Consider the following 27,666-nt stretch of genomic DNA (forward strand, 5'->3'; position numbering starts at 1 on the left):
TTACTTCTCAAAGCTATTATTTATTCTGTACAAGGTTCCACTGTACATCACACATTCTTCTCCTCTTGCTTACACAGTAAACAAGTGTACACCAGCCCTTTGGCTCAGGTTCACAGGTCTTCCCTGGAGAAGGGTGTCAGGCCAGTTAGACTCAGGGTGTCTTTTTCTGATGCTTCCTGGGAACACTGGAAAGTTCTGGGCTCCGAGGGGCACAGGTGGGGCCCAGCCGTGGGGGTGTGCAGAGGGCTCCACGCACAGACCTCCGTGCCTTGGTGCGGAACAGCTGTTTTCTAGGGGGCAGCACAGAGTTTTGCCCGACTACTTAGGGCAGAGTCAAGCCCATGGGAAAGAACCATACAACTGAGGCAAGATGTCCCCAAACACCCAGGCTCCAGCTCCCACGTTGGACTGTAGACCGATGCCGAGAGGAGCTGGAGCTGGGGGTGGCATGGGCATCCCTGAGAAACTCGGTCCAGAGGGCCTACGTCAGGAGGCTCTGAGAAGGGCGTGTGGGGCAGGAAGGTCGGAGAGGAAAAGCAAGTTAAGGAGGAATAAATTAAAGGTGAGAGAAGCTCGAGGGTAAGGGGCTCCTGCTATCCTTCCAACAGCTGGGGAGTAGCCCGGGACTGGGTTAGAGGAGGCTGGCGGGAAGAACTTGATAACACTATCAGAAGAAATCTCCTTTCACCTGCTCTCCTCTTCACCTCACTGCAATGCAAAACAAGCCAGGGGCTACGGGCGCGACCCTGAGGCTCCCCGGCGCTCTGAACATGGCACTGGGGAAAAGGGAAGAGGCTGAGGGATATTTCAGGGAGGGGCAGTCACCCCCTGGTCCCCAAATGCTATAAGGCACAATTCTTGGAGGCAACTAGATTCCATCCAAAACGTTAAAAAAACAAACAAGAAACCTGTCAGAGCCCAGGTCTACTGTGGCTGTGCTTGGGGCCTGGCCAACTCCCACCTAGCACCACTGGGGGTTGGCATGAGAAAAGCTGTATTTTGAAGAATTAAGGAAAAAAAAAGGAAAATGACCAGCACAACGTCCCAGCTGTGAAGAGGTGTGAAAGACAGCATCTCCAGTCTGAAAACTTTAGTTACGGTAAATTAAAAAAAACAGCTGGGCTTTTAAAAACCAAAAACAGCTTTTTTCAAAGACGTCCCCTCATCTGTCCCCCCGGAGTTAGCAGCGTTAAGAGGGCTCTTGGCTCATGGGTGTTTCTCTCGCTCCTGGGCCGGTGAAGACGGGCAGCGATCCTCCCCAGCAGGCTCTAGAGGGCGCTGTCTCTCCGGGAGGCCGGGGCTGGAGCCGCGGCCAGCGGATGAGGAGCTTCTCCCCACAGACGGCTGTTTAATCACACACAGGAAGAAACCACAAGCTTACAGATGCAAACACGAGAAGCCGAGGGACACTGTGCTGGCTCGGTCTGTGTCCTGCCGGTCTTCCCTGCCAGGCGGGGCTCGGGGGCAGCAGGCTCCCCACCCCAGACGCTGGCCAGGCTGCAGCAACTCCTGCTCAGCAGCTTCACTTTCCTTTAGTTTTCGCTTATTAGTCAGGTGGGTTTTTATTTTATTTTTTTTTGCCTTTTTTGGTCTTTTTAAAAAAACTTAGGGTGTAGGGCCACCACGGGGAAGGATGAGGTGTAGCTCGTCGTTGCTACATGCGGGAGGGTGGACTGGCCAACTCGTAGAAGAGCAAGTAGGCGTCGCTGGTGCGCAGTTGGCCGGAGGACATGGGGGAGACGCTGTGGAGAGAAGACAGGTCAGCCTGGCGGCCGCGGGGCCCCAGGACGCGACAGAGCGGCTGGGGGAGCGTGAGGGCCCGTCTCTGATCTACTGGACACCCGAGGCCACCCTCTTCTGGAGGGTCTTCAAATGCACAGCACCCCTTTTGGCCCTGACCTTTTCCGGGTGAGGTACAGGTGCCTGACGGCCGGGAGCCGCGCTCGAGGCCTGTCTCACCTGGAGTCATTGAACGTGTGCCATTCTCCCGTCACCGGGCTCCGGCAGTAGGCTGTGTAATGGCCGCCCATGGTGGTTCCGGAGTGATTGGACACAGCATACAGGTTGTAAACAGCGTGGTCTGAGGAGGAAGCACAAGGCGTCCAGCCCCCGAGGCATCCCTTGCCCCCGGGCCCCCCCCTCCTGCCGCTACTCCCAGTTTCCACGTCTCACTCCTTAGCAGCGTCCCTCCACCTCTTGGCCTCCCCGCTGTACCTTAGACACTTGTGCCTCGGTTCTGCGCCTCCAGTGCAGAAAAATACTTACTGGTGTTTTCTGAGGCAAATTCTCTCAAGTCCAGGTCTCTTAGTGGGAAATTCACAAATGTTGTAAGCTTGCTGGTTCGTATCCTGGATTCTGAGAACCGCTTCAGATCTGGTATTGGTGTGAGTCAAGGACAGACAGGGTGGCAAGAACAGAGTCCGAGAACAGGAGACAGAGCCCCTGAGGGTGACTGCGCTTCTCAGGAAGCAGAAGGGCACGCGGGAGGAGAAAAGCCGCCTGACGTTCTGAGGTTCCTACTCCGTTGGCCCTCACCTGGGCCCTTGTCATCAGTCACTCTCTAATGTCAAGTCCCTGCCCTGACGAGCTGAAGGATACGGAGCACCAAGATCTTTGGGAACCTCTGGATGGAGAACTTCTTTATACACCGCTTTCTGGCTCGGCAGCGACAGCACGTCTGAAAGACAGGATAGACAGAGCTGGGAAGGACTCACGAGAGAGGCCAACAGGCGAATCCAGCAACTCCTAGGCTGGTCCGCCCCCGAGAGGGCTCAGGGAGATGCACTCTCGCTGCCAAGGAGGGTGACTTACTGGCTTTTCATCGCCATCAAGCACATCCTCTTTGGTGAAGAGCCTCATGCAGTCCATTAACGTCACCTCAGGATAACCTCGCTGGGAGAGAGAAAAATGAAGGTCAGAGGTCGCTGACATGAAAGGGTAAGAGCGGGAGTTTCAGATGCAGGGGGACAGGGGTGCGTACCTTAGCAATGGGCAGAGACAGGTCCCAGAAGGGATCAAAGACTGTAGAACAGTAACCACAATCAGTACACGTCAGGGAGCTCTTCAGCTGCCCGACAAAGAGATCTGGGGAGAGACGGACATGCGATGCTTAAACACTGTGTCTCCTTTCTCACCGCTCCCGCCTCAGACCTTTGGGTGCTGGGCACTGGATAGCAGGAGGGGTCCCCGGGAGAATGGGCTTCTCATGCTCTGCTCAGGCAAAGCACTTAGCAGGGAAGGCAGGCATTGCCCCCCGTGCCCGCACTTACCCCCGATCCGACTGTCTTCCCGTTCTAGATATTTCCTCCACATCTGGCGCCCTTTCTCATCATCACTAGGACCCAGAGAGAGAGGAAGACAATTGGGTCAGAGCTCAAACCATGATAAGTTTAAAGGCCTAGGGATCTAAATCCTTAATATCCAAAATTCTCCCCAAATCATTACCCCCAAAGAAGTTCGTGTAGTTCTGCCCCCAGCACTCTCCTCCTACTTACGGAAGATGGTCGAAGTTTTCAGGGTTGGACCTGGGCCTCGCTGTGACCCGGTTCACCTCATTGTGGAGCCCGTCCAGAAGGAAGCGAAGAAACTCCTGAGCGTCCTGCTGACTGAACCCGAAGAAAAGGGAGTGAGCGACACCTCTGGCCCCTAGAACCTGCTGCTGCTGCCACCCACCCCGGGGAGGTCACGTCCCCAAGGCCCTTACTTATAGCCGACGAAGCGCGGTGCGTATCTCTGGATCTGGGTCTTGAACTCAGAGGGGCTCACCACATCATTGGGGGATGAGGTCCATATGGTCTGGATTAGTTTTGCAAACTCTATTGGAAGGAGAGGGTAGGGAGGGGCGTGGAGGACAGCTAAGCCATTTTCTCTACGAAATTCTTAACCTAGAGTCCCAACTAAAAGAAGCCAAAGAAAGAGAAATAGGAGAGGAACACATGACACACAACTACTAGTGCAGCGACAGCAGAGTGGGAAAAGCGTCCTGAGGGGGAGCAGGGCCGCGCCCCTCACCTTCCATGAGGGCTGTGTGTGCACTGCTGCTGTGGCCGAGGTCCCGCATGTAGAGCCTCTGGAGGCAGTAGTCCCTCAGCTCCCGGGTGTTGCTCAGGCACTGCAGAATGGAGTTCATGAAGCACTGCGAGAGACCACCTGCATGTCAGCCGCGGAGCAAAGACCCTGGCTGGCATGTCTAGTTACGTCCTACCTAGAGCCCTCTGGTCCATCGGGCCCAGAAATGAATCCTCCCACCGCCTCAAGTGCCTCTTTTTGTAAGTGAAGCGGTGAAGTGAGGCAAGTTCCCGCTGCTGGCACAGGTGCTGTAACTGGCTATTTGCCACAGAGGTGTGCAAAAGGGAGCGGGGGAGCTGGACAGAAGTGGGTGGGAAGTGATCCTGTCCTCGAGAAGCATCCAGGACAGTACCTAAGCTGCCAGTTCAAAGGGCAACTCCTCTTCAGCAGGGCTTCCTGCTGGGGGCGGGGCTGAGGAAGAGGTCGGCAACTTTGTAAAACACCAGCCAGGAAGGGCAGGTACCAGCTGGCCTAGCGGGTAGGGAGGGAGTTGGCTGGAGCCAGGAGGGGACTCTGGTTAGACGGTCCCAGTTGGGATGGTAGGGAGTGGCCTCAGGAAAGAAGTGGGCTAGGAAGAACTCACCGTGTTCCCAAGGTTTCGGAGACCAGCCAGACCCTGGGTACTCTTAGAATTCTGTAAGCAAAGAACACGTGGCATATTCAGGCTGAAGGAAGAGGCCTGGCCTATGTTAGGTTCTCTCTGCAACTTTCTGCCAGTTGTAGCCACTGGCATCAAGCCACACACATTATTCTCTCTTCAACTTCAGTCTACGTATGTTGTAGGCAAGAGGGGTGTGGAATGCCTGTCATTTTCAACACACAAGAAAAATGTTCTTCGAGGCTTTGCTTTCTTTTATCGACTACGTGTTTTCCCCCATCTTTATGTTACTTTTCATTCTCTGCCATATTGGAGACTGGAGATGAGAGCCAGAGACCAGGAGTTCATATACCTGGCTCCAAGAAATTTCAGGCCCCAAATCCAGGCACTCTCTCAAATGACCCCCATCAGTATCCTGACATGGCTGATGTCTAAAGCAGCCGTCACAATGAGCACTTCAAGGAGGTCTTGCAAAGTTCAATGACAAAACATCTCAACTGAGTCTAGATCTTCATCTGGGGAAAAACCCTAGTTGGCCTGCCGTTCTGAACTGCCAGAGACAGGTGGAATTCCTTCCAGCTGAGCTCAGCTCCTGAGGGCTGATTAAAGCCTGGGAGAATCCTCCTCGCCTGGTTCAGGTTTCAACACCCTGACTGGCCACCGGCTGGGAATCCTTCTGATGGCAGGTTGGGCCAAGCAGAGGTGAGCACCTGGCTGAAGGCGCTCCTCTTGCTCTTGTCCCTACTGTGGAGGCTGGTGAGGGGGTGGGAGGGAGAAAAGGTGCTCCGGCGAGGACTCTGAGCGTGTTTGTCCAGGTCTCTTGGCTGACCCTGGCCTGACCTCCAAGGAGTCAGAAAACCTTCAGGCTCAAAGGGTTAACGCATCGGCCTACAGATGAGCCTTCCACCCTCCATCTCAGGGAGGGGACCTGGGAGCAGGCAACTCTGGAGCAACACTGGCTGGGGCATGCGTGGGGCCAGCTCAAGCCTGATCAGAACAGGAGCCTGAAATAACTCAGCTAAAATTACTCATGCCGTGTGCTGTCAGCAGCTCAAAGCCCATGAGCTTGTCAGCATAAGGGGGTGGGCTGGGGAGAGGCAGGCTGAAGGAGGGCTTTTCTCAGGTATTGCCCCGCTGATCCCACAAGTGGGAAGATCCTTCCTTGCCAATTCTCAGGTCTAACACTAATAGGTAGGGAAGGAAATACCTAAACCAGCAGAGAGACCTGCTGTCCACCTGCAGCTAGAAAGAAAAGCCTATTGGCAGCAGGTGGGGTACAAACACCTGCTGAAGAACAGCAGTGTATGGCCCCAGACACAGAATTTAAATCTTCACGACAATCTCAGTAAACCCTGATGCTCCAGTCAGAGGGCCACAACAGAGATAACTCCCCGGACAAAGACCTTATCAGCATTTTGAAGTAGACATGGGGCCCAACAGAAACACTGATGTCTCCGTGTTGCCCATTCGGAACTAAACGTTAAAGCCTGCCCACGACCGAATACCTGCTCTTTCTTCCCCGGGACACCCACTCTTACATCTATTTCCGGGAGTGCTTTATTAGTTCTTACCCCCCCTCCCCGTGCCTCAGACAACATCTGTCTAAACGGGCCACAGAAGCAAAGCATTCTACCGCTGGTGACTGTCGCTGTCCACCAAAGGGGGCCCGTGGCTGAGGCAGTAGTCATGCAGCTCTAGTGGGGGTGGGGCAGTGGGAGACTGGAGGCATCTCTCTAATGAAGCATTCCTGTGGTGTTGACACTTTTAACTGTGACCCAACAGAGGGAAGGTCAAGGAGAACAGCTCACGACCTACGGTTACTATTCTCGAGGCTCTACCCCTGCTTATGGCCTGGCGGGTGGAGAGATGGGGGAGGCTCCTTCAAGGCATCGCTGGGACCCTCTTAGTTCTGGGTTGTGCCTTTGTCTAAGATTTCCTGAGCTCAAAACTACTTGCCAATTTCTAAGCACTCTGTGTAGAAGGCGGCTGGGTAACAGAAGTCAGGGGGTGGGAGCGGAGGGGAGAGCAGGGCTGTTCTCTGCCCAGCCAGATATTCTTCTGCCATGAATAGGAAATCAGGAGCTGCAGGGAAAGTCAGCAGTTTCCATTCCAGAGAGAAACAAAATGTCCCAGGAGTGACCTTTCTTACGGGAAAAACAATCCTACCTCCGGGCCGACAGGGAGAGGCCCAAACTGGAGAAGTGGGGAGAGACCCTGAACAGCCAGCCTCTCACCAGGAGACAAGGAAATGACTCCAGTTGGGATGCTGGAACTCAAGTGCAAAGAGCAGAGAAAGTTCGGGTCAAGAGCTTCCTTAAAATTAGCCATCAGCGAACCTAATTTGACTCGGTAGCAACCACTGTTCTTGAAGGTAGATGTCACCTCCATTGCCAGCAAACAGACAGCATTCACCTCCCAGGGAAGGAGCAGGGGGCTCATAAGAGCCTGTTCTATGTTAACGCGGGGGAAACATCTGGGAACATGAGCCATAGAAGAAAGGCTGATGGAGGTTTGTGTCTTCACACTCGAGACCCCAGGAAAGGGCTTTCCAGCTTACTTCACCTGTGCCATGAGGGTCAGCCATGGCCAAGGAGGCTGGTATGGCCCTGGCACGGGGCAGTGCACACACTGCCAACACGGGAGCTGGTGCTGTTACATAAGACTTGTCAAGCTCTGGCCCCCTCTCTCTTCCCCGAGGGGGCAGTGCCCAGCCTTTAGCCCCAGCATCACTCTGGGGCGGCTACGTCATTTGAGGGATCCAGTGCCCACTTAGCTGAACTGGGGAGGGCTGGGAAGGGAAGGGACGTTGACCTCTTTCCCCGTCTGCAACTCCTCTGCCCTTCACGGGGTCAAAGGACCCCTGTTACCGACCCTCTGGGAAAGGGCCTTTTGGAACTGAGTGTCGGGGAGGCGGCCCCTTTCCCACCAGCCTTTCTTGCTGGGTTTGGCCTTGGAGGAGTCACGCCCGCGGGGTCCAGCGAGCTGCCCGTTCCCTCACACACCGAGAACTAGTCAAGGTTACGCTTTCCTGCACCTGTCCTGATAGGTGCCAGGAATTAAGAGTCCAAGAGCCACCTGGTGCAGGGGTCGACGAGAGGGAAGGCGAAGGGGGGTTCGGAGGACTCAGGGGCTGGGACCTCAACAAGGGGTGGGGGCCGCGAGTAAGCGTGAGATCACCCGGGGAGGGGCGTTCCTTGCCGGGAGACCCTGGGAAAGGAGGGGTGGGGGCTGAGGACGCTCCGTGCCCGGGCCCGGCGCGCGGCAGCAGGGGGCGGGAGGGAGGGCATCCCGGGGAGGAGGCGGAACCCCAGCCCTCGGCGTTGGGGGTCCCGGAAAAGGGCCCCGCGTACCTTGGCTTTGTTGAGCAGGAGCCCCACGAAGGTGGAGAGCAGCAGGGAAGGGGAGAGAGGGGAGCGCGGCCGCAGCTCCTTGGCGAGGGCGGGAAAGGGGGCTGCGGGGGGATCCTCAGGCAGGGTCACGGTGTACGAGGTGCGCATGCTGACGGGCGGGTGGCGGGCTCGACCCCTCGCCTAACGTTGGCCAAGGGGGCGCGGGGTAGTACCGCGCGATCCCACGGCCCGGACGCCCAGGCCGGCGAGGCCGCCACAGGACACCGTCCGCGGCGCCCGGCGGCAACCGCTACGGCAGGCTGATCGCGCGCTCCTCCGCCTCAACCTCCGCGGCGCACGCCGCCAACCGCCCCTGCACCGGCTCTGTCTCTCTCTCTCTCTCTCTCTCTCTCTCTCTCTCTAGCAGACTGGCGGCCCCGCCCGCGCCGCTGGCCGCGCGACGTCAGCGCTGGGGCGGGACCAGGGCTCCAGCTCCGCCCCCGCTGGGCCCCGCCCCCGGCCGCCAGCACGCGGACCCGAGCGAGGCTGAGACCCCGCCAGACCTCGCGCTTCCCGCAGGTCCGCCCACCGCCTGGCTGCCCCCAGACCCCTGCCGCCGACAGAGCCCGCCGGCCGCAGAGACCTGGCAGCCCCCGGGGGCCGGCAGGACCGGAGCGCGGAGTCCGGCACCCACCTCGGGGTTGGGACTCGAGAAACTGTCTTTGAGGCCCGCAGAGGACACGTCTCCAAGGACGAGTGTCAGCCGGGTGAGCTTCCCCCAAGGCGGCAAACGATTCCTAACTTTTTGGGGGCTGCAGATCATTTTGAGAACCCGATGGAAGCTCTGTACTCATTTTTTTCAGGGAAAAATGCACCCACGCACAAACTTTTGCACAGCATTCAGGGGGGATTCAGCATTCAGGGCTTTCTTGGAGCCCAGCATCGACACAGACCGTGAGGGTCACAGGGCCCAGGTTAGGAAGGTAGATTTCCACGGCTTTGGCATTGAGCACCCCTCCTCCCTCCAGCCCTAGTTTGGCCCACTGTCAAGAGAGGCAATGCCCATATTTTTATATGGTACAATACATCACCGTACCTTTTGGCCCCAGGAAGGAACCTTTTCTGGCCTCTTCTACCCAGTTACCCAACTCCATCTCTCCTAGAATCTCAAATTTTGATTTGTTTTCGGGAGATGGGGAGAATGTACCACCACGGTGGAGAAATAGGTGCTCAGCTGGTGTGGGGTGAGTGTACTCCTCTGACCCGAAGGGCAGCAATGCTTGAAGGTTTCTGCTGCTCCGCCCCCCTCACCTATCAGGGACCCACACAGAATCTGCCTGGAGAAAGTATCTTGTTTGGAGCTTGATGGGTATTTTTAGCCAGTATTTTTAGCATTTAAAAATACTCTGGGAGGCAGCAGTGTGTGCTGTTACTCATCTGTGGCCTCCTTCTGTTTCCCTTGGCCTGTCATCCCCACATGTACACGCACACGGCACACACGACCACAGCCACATGGGGAGTGTGTCCAGGACGCATGTATGGCTTGTACCCCAGGACTCCCACAGAACAGCGATTTTGTGCTACTGAGGGGGGAGCACAGACGGTTGCCCCTGTGTGTTCCAGCAGCGGTGGTGGGAGGAGTGCGCAGGTGGCAGGAGCTGCAGGGCGTTCTCCTGGGTGATAAGTGAGGCTTGATGTTAGGAGGGGTGATCTCCACAGTCACTCTCCTTGCCGGGTGACCAAACCTGGACCCTGGACAAAATGCAACAGCCTTCCTCCATGCTTCCTTCTTCCTAACCACACCCTTCCTAACCACACTGTCTGCAGCAAGGCTTGCATTTCATCACATCACTCCCCTGCCCTGAAACACCCGACTCTTCTATCCATTCTGGAAACCTCAGGTAGCCCTGTCTGTGAGACTGTCATCCATAGGCCGGACGACACCGTCACCACCCTCACTCTTCTCTGATCCCCGCTGTCAACCAACCTGCTTTAGCACTTGCCTTCTCTCGCTTAAAAAACAAAATTGCCGGGCTTCCCTGGTGGCACAGTGGTTGAGAGTCCACCTGCCGGTGCAGGGGACACGGGTTCGTGCCCTGATCCGGGAGGATCCTACATGCCACGGAGCGGCTGGGCCCGTGAGCCATGGCCACTGAGCCTGCGCGTCCGGAGCCTGTGCTCCGCAACGGGAGAGGCCACAGCGGTGAGAGGCCTGCGTACCGCAAAAAAAAAAACAAAAAACAAAAACCTGCCACCGATGAAGTACTTACTAAATGCCAGGCACTGCTAAGTGCTTTATATATATTAGCCCAGCTAACTTGCATAATAACACAGTGATGTAGCAACTATTACCTCTGTTTCCTAGATGAAGGAACTTAAGCCCTGAGAGGTCAAATGACTTTCCAGGACCACGTAGCTGGTAAATGGCAGCGTGGGGCTTTGAACCCAGACCCGTCCTACAGCAAAACCCATGCTAGGAACAATTACCAGGAGATTCTGGAATGCCTTTCCTGTTCTCTGCCAGTTACCAACCTGTAAATTCTGCTCAAAACTCATGTTTTCCACAAAGCCTTCTCTAATGAACTCCACCCAGCTCGAAACACCATCCCTGTATACCCTCAGTCTACTAGCATTCAGTTTCCACTGTATGAATTTGTCTTAATATGTTTATCTTTGTGTTATAAGTGTCTCTAAGGCTTCTGTAAGTGGTCTGAGCTTGTGTGTTGATTGTACCATCACACTGATACCTCCTGAAGGGCAGCGTTGTGGGTTCTCTTAGTGGGTGCTTAATAAAGATGTTGAGCTCATCATGAAAGGGGGCCAGAGCAGGCTCTGCTGGCCATCCTGGAAGTCCCATTGAGCCTCAGAGGGTGGGGCGAGTCTGGGTTTGCATGTCGAGTAAGTGAGCTGCAGGAAGCGCTGTCTATCAGGTGCTCACCCCCTGGAGCATTTGGCCTGTCTCCCCATGACGTAGGCCAGCCACCCCAGGACATCATGACATTCTGCCAGCTCTCTCCATCTTTCCTGGGATGCGGGAGGTTAGGGGCATTGCTGGGAGAGGGGAGGCCCAGCTGGAGAAAGCTCCTGCATGGGAGCCCTTTGAGAAGCCGGGGCGGAAAGAATTCCCACAGGGTCCAGTCTTGTCAGGCAGGTCTGACGGCTGCAGGACACCGCCAAGGAAGAACCGAGGTCCTTTCTCAACTAGCCAAGCCCCTCTGAGACCCTTTCTCCTCAGTGCCATTTCGTGAAGTGGGGTGGGTAAAGCATATGGTCTTCTGGGATCTGAATCTGGCTCCGGCTCCATGACTTTCTGCCTCAGACACACTGAGCTGATCTCTGCAGGGCTCATTCCTGCAGCCCGAGACGGCCATTTCTCAGACCCTGTGCTTGGCCTGCCTCCCCCGTAGGTATTTTCTCACCTCAGATCCTTCCTGGCACGGATGGAGTATTTAAATAAATTAAAGTCAGCGTTAGCTCTACTAAGGCAAGACGGCGAATACCTTGTTCCCTCAGATCTTAGTGGGCAGCTTGGTCCTGGATTTGGAAACACTGCTTAGGCCCTGCTCCTGGGCGCACCTGCCGTTACCACTGCAAACGGGACAGACTGGTGGCCTGATTGACTGAACTGGTAGGGGCTCAGAGTCCTTGTTAGGAGGTTTGGCTTTCAGCCCACGAGTGCCCTTGGGGACGGAGGGCCAGCCAGCGGTACCTAGGTCTGTAGGAAGCTCCGCCTCCCTGCATCACTCAGACTCCAGGAGGCCAAAAGCTCTGTACTCCTTTGAGCCCCTGGGCAGTCCGGCCTGAACCAGCTGGATTCCAGAGGCCCACACACTTCCCTCTCTCGTTTATACCTCTGTGTGGGGCACCAGTTTCTATGGACCCATTGAGGTGAGAGGGTGCAGGGGACGACGTGTGCAGCTCTGGGCCCTGAACATGCTGTTCATTTCTGCAGCCGATGGTCAGTGGAGCGGCTCTCCCGGGGGCAGGGAACATTTTGCCAGGCTTGGATTAACTTCTGCCTTGCTGAGCCCACCCCTGCGCCACGTTAACTCATGGAGACATCCCCGAGGCGGGGTGGAGGGGGAGGCAGGGAGCACAGTGCGGGGCACTGATTGAGAAAACGAGCCTGGGTAAGGCAGCACCAAGGCCACCAGCCAGGTCATAGCCCACAGCCGGTCTTCAAGGGCTGGAGACATCAGTGTCTGGCTGATTCTAACCACAGACTACAAACCGACTGCCCTTTCTTTCTCAGCAGCTAGTACTAGTCCTGGCCGTGGGACTCCTCTGGCTTAAGGGCTCCTCTGTGTGACCTTCCTATGCTGTCAGCACAGATTCAGGCCCTGAGGAAGTCCAACCTCCTCTGGGTGGCCGAGTGGGTGAGGACAAGCCCCAGGGTCTCAGGCTGCCAAGCTGGACAAATAAGACAGCAGGGATGCAGTTCGGAGTGGCTGAGTAAACAGTGAGAAGGCAGGGGACGGAGAGGAAGGTCACTCCTCTCACCCAGGAGCCCTAGGGCAGCCCCTGCTGTCCTCAAGTAGTTCTCTTTGGAGTAAAACTCCTCCCTTCCCCCTACTGCTTGGCAGCAGTAAGTCCAAAGTCCCACCCGAGAGAAAAATCACATGACCTCGGCTTATATAATCTCCCTGTCACTGAACAGCTGGAACCCGAGGCTTTGCGAGATGAGTCAGCAGCCCCAGTGGCAAATAGGACCCAGGTGCCCAGGCCGTTTGCTCCTAGCAACAGGTCCCAGAGCAGAGGGCACGGGTGTGCAAGAGGCCGGGTCAGGCCCTGCATCCGAGCAGCAGATGCCCGGCCCGTGGCCTGTGCTCTGGAGGGCCCCAGGAAAGAAGGAGGTGGCCTCGGCAGGGCTGAGGCCAGCAGGCAGAATGCCAGGGCCGGGGAGGGAGCAGCTGGAGGGGGTGGAGCGGAGGAGGATTAGGATGGATTGTAGGGGTTAAAGCGCAGCCCTGGAAGGGCTCAGTGGGAACAGCTTGTCCTTCCATAGGCCCAAGGGAACAGGAGAGGTGGGGCAGAGGGGGGACGTGCTTGGGCCCCTGGCTCTCTGCAGGGCCAACTCACCTGGCCTGGCTTCCTGCCTTGGAGTCCCCACTGAAGGTAGTGAAAGGTTTTTTTTTAATCAGTTCTGAACCAACACACCTCCCTCCTCTCCAGTCTGTCATAAGGTGGAGCCTGGGGCAGCCCTCACTGTCCTAGGCTGAGCTGCACCCTCCGTGGAGTGGCATTTTGTTGGTACTTAAGCAAGCTGGGGGTGAGGTGGGGGGTATTCAGAATTCTTGTCCCCCTACACCAGTTCTTCACCCGTGTTCAGCTGAGTCTGTGACAGTCCAAGTTCACGTGGGCTGTTACTATTAACAAGGGGACTGAGTCTGGTTAGAACTGTTCTAGTCACCGGTGGGCGGTCCTGCTTGTGACCTCCCTTTACTGTACTTCAGCTGTAGTTCAGGTCAGCTACCCTGAGAGCCCTGGGGCCACGGCTGCCCCAGAGGAGTCAGATCATGCTGGCTCTGCCCCAGTATGCACTTCTTTCTCACCTTTGTTCCTCCCAACGGGGGTCCCCTCTCCCACTCTAGTCAGTTGCCAAGTGCCCCTTCTTTTCCATCATCTCCTTTCCCCCCTTAAGTTTAAACCGACTCTCCCATCACATGTTACTGGTTTCAGATTCCTCCACATCCATTATTTGCTTTGAACCTCATGACATCCCTGGGAGGTGGGCAGGGCAGGCATGACCATTCCCTTTCATGGGTGAGGAAACAGCTCAGGTGAGAGGTGTCCAAGGTTAAAGAGGCAAAATGTTCTTCCAGCGGTCAGAGCAGCCCATCCCAGCCTCGGATGACCTCTCCCTTCCCCATCACCTATGACACCGCAAAACACCTAGGGAGGCCTCCTACTGCTGCTGTTTTTGGAACTTATCTCCCCAAGTTAGTTGTGCATATGCCCGAGGGCAGGGGCCATGGCTCACACCTCTCCTGCCCCTGGAGCACCTGGAAGGGGGCAAGGAGGACTGACATGTATGCAGCACCTACTACGGGCCAGGCCCTTTCACACGCAACCTTTGATTCCTCACGACAATCTATGAAGTGGGAACTATGATTGCTCTCGTTTCACAGAGGAAACAGGTTCAGAAGTTCAGGAACTTCTCTGAGGTTATGCTGCTAGTAAGCGGAGCACCGTAAATGAATGAATGAGACAGTGAGATCCCCAGATGGAGATCGGAAAAGAAACTGGACCTGGTTCTAGGCAGAAGTGGTCCAGGCCCCACGCACAGGGATGTTCTCACGCCAGCAAGATGTAGTCAGCTCCAGAGGCGAGGGTGAGGGTGGTGAGGAGAGAGAGGGGTGAGGTTAGAGGGCTGAGGGTGAGGTTAAATCAAGGTCTTACACCACGGAGCCCACGAGGGGCGTTTCCCAGTTGATAGCATCTTCTGGAGCAAGAGCTCACAGTGAAACCCTAGCTCAGTTGTCGGGCTGCTGGCTACTTCCCTGTGTTGTGGGGTTGCTTCTGGACGGGAGGAGGGACGCTAGGGTGGCTGAGTTTGCTCCGGGTCAATCTGCCACTCCTCTGAGGTCCTCTCTCAGAATTCCCCTCACCCTGGCCCTGGGGGTGGAGGTGGGGCCGGGGTGTCCTCTGTGGAAGGGGTGGAGGGCAGCAGGCTCCAGGGAGGTTTGGAATATGCCTGAGTGGGAAGGAGGAAGCCCTGCTCTCCTGGGATTGGGCCTGAGAGTGGCTCTGCAGTTTAGTCTGTGGAGGGGAGGTTTTCGGACCTCAGTGTGCTTGAAGATTACCTGACAGTCTTGTGAAAAGGGCAGATTTCCAGGCACTGTCCCTAGAGAATTTGATTCGGGGGGGTCTGGGTGGGGCCCAGACCCCTGAATTGTTAAGCTGTGTAGCTGATTCTGAGGTAGGCAGTCTGCAGACCCCACTTTGAGGAACATTGAGCCCCGTAAAGAGCCCTTCTTGGGCTTCCCTGGTGGCGCAGTGGTTAAGAACCCGCCTGCCAATGCAAGGGACACGGTTTGAGCCCAGGCCTGGGAAGATCCCACATGCCGCGGAGCAACTAAACCCGTGTGCCATAACTACTGAGCCTGAGCTCTAGAGCCGTGAGCCACAACTACTGAGCCCACGTGCCACAACTACTGAAGCCTGCATGCCTAGAGCCCGTGCTCCACAACAAGAGAAGCCACGACAATGAGAAGCCTGCGCACCGCAAGGAAGAGCAGCCCCTGCTCACCGTAACTAAAGAAAGCCCGCGTGCAGCAGCAAAGACCCAACATGGCCATAAATAAATAAATAAATAAATAGCCCTTCTCTTTTGAGCAAAGGGAGGGTGCCCCTCAGAGGCCTCTAGCACCCAAGCCCCTCCACTGAGAGCTGTGCAACACCAGACCTGTTCAAGGGAATCACGCTCCACCCCAAGCGCACGTGCCCTGAGAGCATGTCTTTCTCTCGCAGGCCAGCTCTGTCGTGTGCCACTCCTCGTCCCTCCGACATAGCCAGCCCTGCCCTTTCAGGGCCTGAACGCTCTGGGAGGCACCAACCTTTGCATCTCCCATGGCACCTCACAGACGGCCCAGCAAGGCCAAGACTCTCTAAGTAATGGTATCAAAGTTGTCCTCTCAAGACCTTTAGTTATGACGAGCTTCAAGATCTGTGCCTCAAAGCTCCACCCCTATCTTGCACCCCTGCTCCATTTTTCTGGACAAGCCCCTTAAGCAGCATTTCTTGCTATGGCATAGCTATTGTTTCCAAGAGACATGTGTCCTAAGAGTAGGAGAAGAGTATATAGAGTAACAAAGGCAACACAACACCCAGTTCTCCTGCCCATATGCTTGCCTGTCCATCTACCCACCTACTCATCCACCCAACCATCCATCCATCCATCCATCCATCCATCCATCCACCCACCCACCCGTCCAGCCACCCACCCACTCACCAATCCATCCATCCATCCATCCATCCATCCATCCATCCATCCACCCACCCACCCACCCATCCATCCACCCACCCACTCACCAATCCATCCATCCATCCATCCATCCATCCACCCACCCACCCACCCGTCCATCCACCCACCCACTCACCAATCCATCCATCCATCCATCCATCCATCCATCCATCCATCCATCCATCCATCCATCCATCCACATGATAAGCACGTCAGCTGAGTTCTACACTGAGCTAGGCACATGGTGAGGGATCTAGAGATCTGATTTCTTTCTCATCCTATGAGAGCTCACCATCTAATGGGTAAACTAATGACTACAGAAAAGGCAGAATTGTAGTCAGTGCCCCAAGAGAGGTGTGTTCAGGGATTAGATGTGGGTGGGGCCACGCCAGCCTTTACTCTGTCTCCAGCAGAGCCTCTTCCCTTATTTGAGCCCAGGCACTATTGGAGTAGAGAGGGATTGGATCGTCTAAAGCCCTAGACAAAAAGTTCTGCACCATTTTCTCCAAAGACACATGAGGACAACTCCTGTCCAGACACCCTGTCCTGAGCCAGGCAGGGTCCATCAGAGGAGAGACCCTCTTCTCCTGATGTCTTATGTCCCAACGTTAAGCCGCGTCTCTGGACTGGGAGGTGAAAGCCTGAGCAGGAGGAGAGATGCAATCAGGGCCAGGGGGCCTCTCTTACCACGGGGCACACTGGTGGTCTGGGGGCCTCAGCAGTCAGTCCAGGATGGGGCAGGGCCTGCAGGGGACCCTGGCGTGTTGGGTGGGAAAGTAGAGGATAAGAATCCCAGTGTACGTGAGGGTAGCTGAGCATTTCCAAGATGACTGCTGGGCCATCACTGAGTGCACGGGTCATGAAGTGGGTTTCCTGGGGAGAGTGGAAAGCCCCTGGGCAAAGGCATCAAACCATGAGGGCACCGGACGTGCCGAGGTTACTTCCCTGGCTCATCCCCACCTGGGCTGCAGGAGCAGCCGCTGTGAGGCCTGGGAAGAAAAACCTCTGCCTTCGATCATCGGTCAAGTTGGGAGTCCTTTCCTCATCAGTGGCTGCCTCCCCAGCCCATCACCGGGTCCCTCGGGCAAACTCACCATGGTGTTTCGCCCTGGGGAGTTGGAGCAGCTGGACACAGGGGCCTGGCCCTTGCCCTTCTCCCACAGCGTGTAACGGCCACTCGGTCGGTAGGTGGGGCTGAGGACTTCAGGGACTCGTGAGTGAGGGGCCTGGGTGGGCACCTGCGGTGCGCTGCCCTTGCGACCATAGCTCTCCAGGTAGTCGGCCAGGTACTCAGAGCGGCTGGCTGCCTGGTAGAGCCCCTGCAGGGCACATAGCTCCTTGCGCGTGCGGGCCAGCATGGGGCCGCGGCCCAGGTCTAGCCGGTAGCTATCTGAGGTCCGGAGGCTGGAGAAATCCCGGGCCAGGTCTGATTGACTGTTCGACTTCTTCTGGGTCAGGGTTACCCCCTGGTCGCGGGCATTGATGGGCAGGTAGCTGAGGGAGCTGGTGGTCACTCCATAAGGGACGCCACTGCCCCCGCTGAGTCCACTCCCTGAAGGCCGCTCGGTGCCCCGAGTCTGGCTCTCCGCACGCTTAGCACCCCCGATGACATCGGGTCTCAGCAGGGGGCGGCCTCGGTCATAGTCCAGGATGGAGGGGGAGCCATACGTATGGGGACGGGTGAGGAAGCTGGTGGGGGGGCTGGGCTTGAAACCAAGCTTCTCCTTCTCCAGGAAGGAGGCAGCCAGGTTGGCCCCGTAGGAGGAGGGAGTGTAGGTGCCATAGCCCGATTTGGCATAAGGGGCATCTGTGTAGCGGGCCGATTCTGTGTAGCGCTTCAGGGTGGAGGAGAGCTGGGACATCCTTCAGGGCGGCACTCAATGGGAACTGGGAGCCTCATGGGCTGAAAGACAAGGAAAGCAGTTGTCAGAGGGCCCTGCTGGGGGTCAGGCTCCCACTGTACCTGCTCTCCATCCCCAGCTGGCCAGACCTCAACCAGGGACCACACAGTCTAATTCCACGAGAGGCTGGCCCGCTGCTGAGACACACCTCTGCATTTGCGCGCACGCACACAGGCATGCACGTCTCCACGCACCCGTGCTTTCACACCTCAGGGAAAGCATGAGAGCTGAGCTGGCTTTCATAAACCACACCGGGCAATCCGTCTCAGCACGTCCTGGCCACTCCAATTGCTCCCCTCAAACACCCCAGGGTGAGGCAGGGACTGCCCTACCTCTGCAGCCCTTCAAGCAACAAATAGTATTCCAACCCAGGTCCCATCTGCTTCCTCTCCTCAGCTTCTGCAGATACTCCCGAGATGGGGGGATGCCACCGCCCTCACCCCCTGGATTGGAAACGCTGGACATTCCAAGAGTTAAGACTGCTCCCTTGCTTTCTGACCTACGGGACGAGCAGGAGTCTTTTGCGAATCTTACACTGTCTGAGCTGGCATGACCTGAGAGGATCACTTGGCCAGATCCTTGATGAGAAAAAGGAGGCCCATGTGGTTTGGGGGAGGCGGCGATGAGTGGCTGAGCAGGAGCCTGACCTTGGTCTCCAGACCCAATCCCAGAGTTCTTCCCTGGACATGGTCACCTGCTGCGGTGGGGGATCCTCGTGTGGTAGAGCCCACCGTCTTCACTGATCTAAGACTTCTGTTTCAAGTGGAGTCAGGGCCCTGTGGCCTCCCAGGGGTTCTCCCCTACCAGCACCCATCACAAACTGCTCATGGTGATAATGACTTGTGCAAAGGGGGCCCCCTAGAGGCTAAAATCCTGCACTGCAGGCAGCACTCCTGTCCCTATCCCCAGTCCTTGCAGCTGGGGTGGGTCCGCTGAAGGAACACAGAACCTCTGAATTGAGGAGTTTTGAGAGCCCTAAAGGGTCATCCATCTTTTTTTTTAAGTTTCATGTCATATATATTTTATCACAAGTAAAATAAGACATTTCCACATCCATCATCCAATTGAATCTTCCCAAGGTCCCAGGGAGTGGGCAGCCATGATCACACTTTACATAGAGGACACTGAAGCAGACAGGGGCGAAACAGCCTGAACCAAGTCTCACCGCAGAGACATCAGATTTGGGAATCCATCCCAGATTTCCCCACTGCTGAAACAAGGGTGATTATCAGTTAGATGCATTGCACCTGTTACCTACCCTCACTGTTAAGGTTGCTTTAGTTGTTGCTACAAAAGACTTGCACATCCTCCAGATCTTACTCAGACTAAACCGGAAGATGTTTGCCCAAGTTGTTTTTCAGGAACTTGGAGTCAGCTGTGTCCAGTACATGCTCCAGCCAATTAAGACTGGTTAGGACCATCAACCCCTTCCTGGGCATCTGAGAGTGTCCACTCGATGAAGGGGTCATCCATCTTAAGTTCTCTGTTGTACAAATGGGAAAAGCGCCGCTGACTTGCCTAAGGTCACGCACTAGCAGGCCCAGGGCTGGCGTCCATGTCTCTCAGATTTCCAGCCCAGTGCTCTTCCCACTTTACCTCGACTCAGCACCCCCATCACATTTAGGCTCACGTGGGGGCCCGCAGAGTCCCTCCATCACCGTGAACATGCAGGCTTTATCTATAATGGAGCTGGAGGGCAGAGGTGCTTGGAGGGAGGAGCAGGTAGGATCGGGCCTCTTTCCTTGAGGGTCAGCAGGGGCTCCTGGGGCGGTGAGGGTGCAGAGTCATCCAGGACCCTCAGAGGAGTGTGCGTAGGGGCTGGTTTTGATGTGCCCCGTGGCTGACTAGCTGGGTGATTTTGCCCTAGTCATTTAACCTCCCAAGCCCCAATTTCCTCACCTGCAAAATCAGTATAATAATCATCATTATGATTCCTGCCTCCCAGGGTTGTTGCGAGGAATAAATGAGATAATGACATGTGAAAGCTCTCAACAATGACAGTGGTTATTATCTCCTCCCCCAGCCCCCGCCAGGCAGCCCGGCTCCTCCCTTTGTAGGCCTGTAATAACGTCAGGGCTGGCTGTCTCCTGCCCGGCGGGCGATGAGCGGGCAGTGGGCAGAATCTAGCTGTTCGGCAGCCAGTGGCTCGGGCAGCCCACAGCCTGCCCCAGGCCGCAGCCCCAGCCCATTAGGGCAGAGAGGAGCTGGTGCCAAGCCTCAAGTGCTGAGGGCCAGGAAGAGAGCTCGAGAAACAGTCCACGTAAGGCGTGAGATAGGTGCAGGGGTGGGAGGTGAGCAGGTGGCACCTTCCATATAGGCCCCAGAACAGAACTTGTAGGCCCTGCCAGAGACCTCCAGCCATTTCAGTCTAGGCCGGCATCAGAAAGGCATGGCTTATAAGTTATCGTCCACCCTTTTCCCGCCTGGCCCGGAGGCCCCCTACCCTTCCTGTACACTCCCTCCCCACTGTGTTCCCACCTCCAGCATGACTTTCACCCCTTTCTAGGAAAAGAGAACTGGAGGAGGGCTAGGGGAAACCACAAGCTTCCCGCCCATCTGCTTAGCTTTCTGGGGTCCAGAGAAGGAAGAGAATGAAGGCTGAGAGAGGCCAGGGGGAGAGATAGAAAGAGGCACAGGGGGCGGGGGCGTGGGACCAGTCCTCCTCGATTTCACTTTGGAGAGCGCCATCAATAATTCAAAGTCAAAGAGACTCCAGGTCTCAGGAGCTGGGCTCTGGGACACCTGGCAGCCAATCAGATATGACCCCACCCCACCCCACCCCCACCAGGGCAGGAGCTCGTACCTCCTCCCCTCGGGCCTCTCTACGCCTCCCCACACTGAGGTTCCCAGGCAATTGGTATTCTGCAGGCAGTGCCCCAAGCTTGCGACCTCTCCTGGCTCTGCTGATGCAGAAGTGCTGGGGCCAAACAAGGTGCAGCAGACGGGGACAGACGGCCCTGGAATGGCCCACAAGTAACACTGGGAAGGGTTGGGGTCTGGAGGTGGAGCCGTACCTTCCAGTCCCCAGAATCGCAGGGGGGCTCCTAAGTCCCTCTCTCCTGTCTACTTCAATCTGGCAGGCAACTGGCAGACCTGTCCCTCCCTGCAGCCTCAGGTGGTCATGCCATCACTAACAGCCCCCTGGAAGCTGCCTCTCAGCGCTGGCAGCTGGTTTACAGCTCCCCTGTCTGGGGAGAGGGTCCCTATTGGGGCTGAGGCCTTGACATGCCTATCCCCTCCCCCAACCCCCAGTTTCACTCTTGAGGACAGTGCCAGCCAGCATCTTTCAGGTGAGCAGACAGCTTGGATTGGCGCCCCTTGCATTACCTGGCACGGCTGTCCCTGGAGGCTGCAGAATGCACCCCGGGCGGGAGCGTGGGCCGGGGCCCTGGCTACAGCCTTGCTGCGCAAGACAGGGACAGGACGGGCACTCACATGGCCACGAGTCTCCTTGTTGCCAAAGGAACGGCCTGAACTGAATGGCCCTTTCATGGGGCAGTGGGAGGCCAGCCGATTGGCTGTGATCCCCCGTCCCCCTCCCTGCCCAGCATGGGGCCCCTGCTGCCCGACTCCTTTCACTGTTTACCCAGAGCTGGCAAGTACAGGCATGTGGTTCCAGGCAGTGCCTCCCGAGGTGCCCGCCACCTCAGACAGCAGGGGCAGCCTCCCTGGCCAGCCTCCTCCTCCGTGCCATCTCACCGGGGCCCCCGGCTTTTCCCTGCTCTGCCAGGCTTCCCTCTCGCTTTGCTCAGTTTCCCTCTCTTGGGAGGTGTGGTGGCATCCCTCTTCCTGAAAGGATGAGTGAGCCAGCTGGCCACTGCCCCGCCAGCAGGTACTGAGCACCCCTGGACCGGGCATCACCCTGAGTGCTTCTCGGGCTGCCTCTCATTTCTCAGCAGCCCGAAGTCCAACACTCATACAGCCTTCCCCGCGCCCCTGGCTTACCAACAGCATTTGAAGGTTTAATATTTTTACATTAAATTGAAATTCAAAATATTTTCATTCAAAATTTAAAAAAAATAGACAAGGAATTTAAATAATGAAACATTCAAACGAAGCATTTAGCATTCATATTTCTGAAGTTATTAAAGCTTAAAACTGCACTAAGACGTCTGCGTATTAACTCAACCCTCACGACGGCCCCAAGCCACAGGTGCTATCATTATGCCCATTTGCAGATGAGGAAACTAGCGTTCGGGGAAGTGATGTGGCTTTCCCCGAGGTCACACTGGGAGCAGCGACGGAGCTGGCCTGGGACCTGCCTGGCTCTGCCTGCTGACAGCTACCCTGGAGCCAACCCCCCTCACTTCCCTGGCCTCCCCCTGAGCTGGCACAGGGTGGGGGGCCTGCAGCACGGGGTTGAGGGGCATCCAGGCATCCACTGTCTAGGCAACAGCATGGCAGCTTCAGACTCCCGAAGGAGCTGCCCTTCGAGTTTCCACTGCAGGCGAATGAAAGCGAAGCCAGGTGCAACCTGAGCCCCAGTATGATGCTGATCGGCCGAGACATGGTCCAGGAGGCCTCCATTTCATCCATGATGCCAAGCTCCTGCATGTCCCCTGGCACCAGCATCTGGCCCCAGCCAGGGCCCTTGGCCCAAGGCCTGGTTATGGACATGCCCCCCAGCCTCCTACCCTTGCTGCAGCTCAGCCCACCCCCCGAGGTACCCAGACTAGGTGAGTCAGGGGTTAAAATGAACCCTATCTTCCTGGGGCCACCAGCCCTTTACGTCAGCCACTGTCATTTCCTGGTACTCACGTGAAGGGCTCCGTAACCTGCCCAGCCAGGGGAGGGACTTGCTCCCCAGGAATCCCTGGCACTCCTGGCCCCCAGGGTAGGGGATGGGTGATGCCCAACATCCCAGCAGCCTTCACGGCCCCTCTCTGCCCAGATCTGCTGTCCTTTCTGGGGTGAAGGTGTGCCAACTTCTGTGGCCTTGCCACTGCCTGGATAGAGAGCCCCTAGCTGGGCTTCAGAGGTGCGCCTCAGCCGGATTTAGTCCCTTCCCTCCCACTCAGGTGTCCGGGACAGGTGAGTGGGGAATCCCAGCCAGTTCCACTAGGTGCTTGCGAACCTCCACAGTGGTGACCTCAGAGCTTCCCAAAGCCGCTTGCTAACAACATCGGAATGAGACAGCGAGACAGCTGACCTTGAAGGGTAAAGTGGGCTGAGAGGGGGGCCCTGTCATCTACACTTTCCAAGCCGCACGCCCAGCTGCTGGGGCACTGTCTACACACAAGCGTCAATTCCCAGGTTGAGGAATGTCCCGGCCAAAGTAGAGGATGCAGGTGGAGTGGAAGGTGAGGGTGAGGGGTATTTGCGCTCTCATAGTCTAGGAGTTCTGTTTACTCCTCTCAGGCCCACTCCCCTCCAGCCTGCCACTAGCGGCTCTGCCTCTCGGGGACTGGCACCCACCCCACTGACCCACCAGTTTAGTGCCTCATATGCCTTGGCAGGGGTCATCCAAGGGGCAGTGGGTCCCTCTCAGTCTCTCTAGATCCCAGTAGTTACCCAAGTGCTGGGAGTGGGTGAAGAGGTAAGATAAAGAGACTGGGGATTAGAGCCAGAATCCTGCCTGGAGGAGAAGAGGTGGTTGGGCTTAGGGCAGTGTCTCTATAGGGCGCTCCTTGATTTGGGGTTGGGAGGGGGGTGGGCATCGCTACCCTTCCAAGAAAAGGCAAAGATATGGGCCCCCGGGCAGTATTAGAACCCCTAAATTCTCTTTTCCAACCACCCTTCCAGGCACTCTCCTGGTACCCACCCCAGGGGAGAACCCCAGGCTCCCTCCCTCTCCTCTAGGGCTTCATTGTTCCTCCTTCTGGCCTCTGAGCCCTTGGTCTTGTCCGTAGCACCTACCAGGCCCGGTGGGGCGGCCTCTCATATGCTCCCCCAGACAGACAGGGCTCCTCCAAACAGACAGTCCAGGGCCCTCTGGACAATGGCCCTGTGAAGTTCGGACATCAAAGGGGCAGTTACTGACCTGTGTCTGGGGACACTGGACAGGATCTGGGGGCTTCTCCTTCCCCAGCAGGGCAGGGAGTGCAGTGGCCAGCCCAGAGGCAGGGCTCTGACTCGGCCGGGTAATCCGGAGCTCAGGTTACCGACTCCGATATATATAGTATCTTATCTGACCTCACGGAGATGGCTAGCTCCACTCCCTGGCATTCCAAGCTCGGGGAGAATTAAAGGGGCAGTGGCAGGCCCTCCCCTTGAGGTGGGCCGGTGCCAGGCAAGGAGATCCTATGAGACTGTTTGAAAGCAGGCATTTTGAAATGGAACAGAAGGAGGATTCAAGGGGAAACAACTGGAAAGAGGGAGGGTAGAGGGAGGCGGGTGGGATTAGGCAAAAATATGGAGAAGGAGGTGTCAGTCGCTGAACTGCAGAAGAGCAGGAAGCCTCAGTCCACCTCCTTTAGTTTTGAAACGGAGGAGACCTAGAGGCAGACAGCAGCTCGCTCAAGGGCACACAGGTAGGGAGAGGCCAGAGGGGCCCCTCTCAGGTTCCCGGTCCAAACTCTTTTATAATGGACTTCTAGGCCTGGGCTTGTATTCCGGGGCTTTCCCTTTTATTGGCTCTGAGACAGTGGGCAAGTCACTTAAGCTGTCTGGACCTCATTTAGTCTGTAAAGCAAGAGCAATAATAATGCTGTACCTCACAGGTGTGAGGGTTAAATAATATTTGTAAATTTCCTGGCCCATAGTAAGAGTTCAATAAATGATAATTATTACTAGATTGAATACTTCCACTTATTATTATAATCAGTGGTAGTATTTGTAGTAGTACCTCCCGGGTGAAGCTTGCTAGGGAGAACAGGGCCTCCAGGCCACCCTGCGGGAGTGCTCTGTTCTAATGCCAGAGATCAGCGCCATGGTTTTCTGAGCTGGTCCATGTCCCATAACTGGCAAGGCAAACGAGCCTTGCCCTATTCCCAGATGTCCAGTCCACCTATCAGAGAAGGGCCAGGCCCACTTGGGCTCCTTCCTCCTCCACCCAGAAAAATATAGCAAGTGCAGATTCCCCCAGGCTACCGGGAGCAAGGCTGGCTGCTCTGCTGTGTCCACTCTACCTGCAGGAGTGCTCAGGATGCCGAGCCTACGGAGCGGGGCTGGCTGGGCAGGGTCACAGGAGGAAGCTGCTGCATTCTTAACCTCTGGGGCCTTGGTGCTCTTGTCTGCTCGCAGTCTGTTTCTCCTGTTTCTCGATGGCTCTCCCTGAGCACTGGGAGTACCCGGGAGGGTGCCTCCACCCCGTCTCAGCAGAGGCTACTGACTCAGCTCAGGTCACGATGATGCACTTCAGAGGACGCCCTCGTACCTGGCCCTCATTCCAGTCCTCCTTCCGACTCCGGCTTGGCATCCTTTACAGCATCAGAGGAGTGGTGGCTACTCCAACCCCAGCCCAACCAGCTCTCCTTTCCTCCACTTTATGCGTCCCCGACTTGGGGACCTTCTCATGCCTGTGCCTGGGGAGGTGAGCTCAGCAGGATGCAGCTCAGGCCCATTCTAAGAGCAGCCAGATGAGCAGGTAGATGTTCACACCTTAGCTAGAATGGGTTGGCCAGAGCTTCCTTAGACTTAAGTATAAGTTACTTGCCTTGGAGCACCGCGTGCCTGCTGCTGGTTTGGGATTGGTGAGAATTTCAAAGATGCCTCTTTCTGGTTTGGGATTGGTGGAAAATCTCTTCCACTTGACTGCTACCCTCCCCCCACCCCACCCTCTTTGGCAAACTGACCAGAGACAGCCCCCAGGAGCTTTGAGAGGAGGGAGTAAATGAGCCGCCAGGCACACGTGGGGAGGGGGTTGTCAGGGTCCAGGCGTCACTCTCAGCCACATCCCACACAGGCCTCAGAGACCTGGTCCTGCCCAAGCACCGTTTCCTTAGAACACACTGATCAGCACACAGATGGCTCTTCCCGGCACCCTAGGCTGTCAGCTGGCAGGCCCCCGCCCCCCCCATACAACTGGTACCCACAGCTGGAGATCCTCGGCGCAGCTGGCGCTCGCCCTACATTTCTAGTGCCCATTCTGCCCAGGCTGTCGTTGACACCTCACTTTCTGAGCCTCAAAAGGCACTGCCCTCCGCATCCCCCCTCCTCAGTCTCAGACAGGTGGCACGTACCTGCCTCTTCTCCGAAGACGGACGAGTCGAGCCGGGCACAAGCATGGAGCTGCGGGTGAGTCCCGGCCGGTACTGGAGCAGCGCAATGAGCAGCAGCTGACGCAGAGGGCTCCCTGGCCTCGGCTCCTGCCCGCCTCTCCCGCACCTCCGCAGGGGGCCCGGAGAGGACCTCCCTGGGAAATCGGCGCCACCCAGCGGACAGCTGCCTCATTGCGCCGGGGCAGGCAAAGCGACAGCCCGCGTCTCGCGTCACTGAGACGCGTCACTGCTATTGGCCTGTTCCTATTGTGGCGTCATTAAGGCCCCGCCCGGCCAGGATCTCTCAGGCGACCGATATATGCAGAGAACCACGTGGAGGAAAGGCACGCGAGTTTGGAGGGGGTGGAGCACCTGAATATGACACGACGGGACAGCTGGAAGGTATTGGGAAAGAGGAAGGGTCACGGGGAGAAGGCTCAGAAGTTGAACCCCAGGGCGTATGTATCAGCCTTCAGTTTTTAGGGAAGGCTAAATGTTCCCGCTCCTTCCCACCGGGCTGGGAGAGGGCCAGTGCTTCTGCCTCTTCTCTTTTTCGCTCCTCTTTCTCTACTCTCTGCTCATTTTACTCGCACGAGACCAGTGACTGATGGTGCCTCCTTGAGTGGGTAAACGGTGGCCCTGAGTCAGTGGAAGAGATTCTCTTTTGTCTTTCAAGAAAAAGCTGAGAGGAAACTTGAATTTTTGCGGTTCCCATTCTTTGTGTATAACCTTTCCCCCATCCTCCACGGTGGTGAAGAGAACCACACAGCCAGGTAGATTGGTGCCAAGGCAAGTCCAGGTTTTCAATTTCACCTGGACCATCAGTCCTTCCAAGTGTCCTTAGCTCTTTCTCTTCTCTTTGGCTGGTATTTCTGTCCATCACCACCCTCCTCAAGTCCCTCGAGTCTTCTATTTCCTAGAGAAACTAGAGGCAATCAGGAGGGAAGCACTTAAAGTTCTGTGTACAAACATAGCCGAATCCATTCTTAACTCTGCTCCAGAAGCAGTGAAAGAGGCGTCCCTCTTTCTTGTCCAAGACAAATCCCTTCTGGATCTCAACTCTTTTGTTTCCTTAATGTTACCCAAAAACTGGGTTCGCCTCTTGGTGGGTGTTGAGCCAAAAGACACAACCAGGCCAAAGATCAGGAGAAGGAAGAATGTTTTACTTGCAGCAAGTATGGAGAATACAAGGGATCTTCCCCAAAGCAGTGTCTCCCTGAACAGCAAAACTGGGGAAGTTTTAAGCTAAGAGTGCTTGCGTATTCCTGACGGGGCTTGAGCGGAATTCAGCATAGAACTGGGTCAAAGTTGGGTTTCCCTGGTGGCGCAGTGGTTAAGAATCCGCCTGCCAATGCAGGGGACATGGGTTCGAGCCCTGGTCTGGGAAGATCCCACATGCTGCGGAGCAACTAAGCCCGTGCGCCACAACTACTGAGCATGAGCTCTAGAGCCTGCGAGCTGCAACTTCTGAGCCCGTGTGCCGCAACTATTGAAGCCCGTGTGCCTAGAGCCCATGCTCTGCAAAAAGAGAAGCCACCACAATGAGAAGCCCGCGCACCGCAACGAAGAGGAGCCCCCGCTCGCTGCAACTAGAGAAAGCCCTAGAGAAAGCCCGCAAGCAGCAACAAAGACCCAACGCAGCCAAAAATAAATAAATAAAATTAAAAAA

At 56.4% G+C, this 27,666-nt stretch overlaps 1 protein-coding gene across 3 annotated transcripts; it reads right to left on the reverse strand.

The window, feature by feature from the left end:
- Positions 1–26,120, reverse strand: USP2 (ubiquitin specific peptidase 2). Of its 3 annotated transcripts, none has more exons than XM_060160588.1 (13): positions 25,980–26,120; positions 17,053–17,861; positions 4,652–4,702; positions 4,012–4,135; positions 3,704–3,815; positions 3,495–3,605; positions 3,270–3,334; positions 2,981–3,084; positions 2,812–2,892; positions 2,599–2,677; positions 2,266–2,373; positions 1,960–2,080; positions 1–1,742 (listed from the first exon to the last, which is right to left on the reverse strand). In XM_060160588.1, exons 2-13 carry the CDS (start codon positions 17,818–17,820, stop codon positions 1,655–1,657), a joined length of 1,812 nt encoding a protein of 603 aa, XP_060016571.1. In that variant the 5' UTR covers positions 17,821–17,861; positions 25,980–26,120; the 3' UTR covers positions 1–1,654. The 3 variants fall into 3 exon arrangements, with proteins under 3 accessions (XP_060016571.1, XP_060016572.1, XP_060016574.1); XM_060160589.1 differs by lacking the exon at positions 25,980–26,120 and adding an exon at positions 23,840–23,937; XM_060160591.1 differs by lacking the exons at positions 17,053–17,861; positions 25,980–26,120 and adding an exon at positions 8,017–8,466.
- Positions 26,121–27,666: the final 1,546 nt, after the last annotated feature.

Source organism: Lagenorhynchus albirostris, chromosome 9 (assembly GCF_949774975.1).
Source record: "Lagenorhynchus albirostris chromosome 9, mLagAlb1.1, whole genome shotgun sequence".
Taxonomy (NCBI): Eukaryota; Metazoa; Chordata; class Mammalia; order Artiodactyla; family Delphinidae; genus Lagenorhynchus; species Lagenorhynchus albirostris.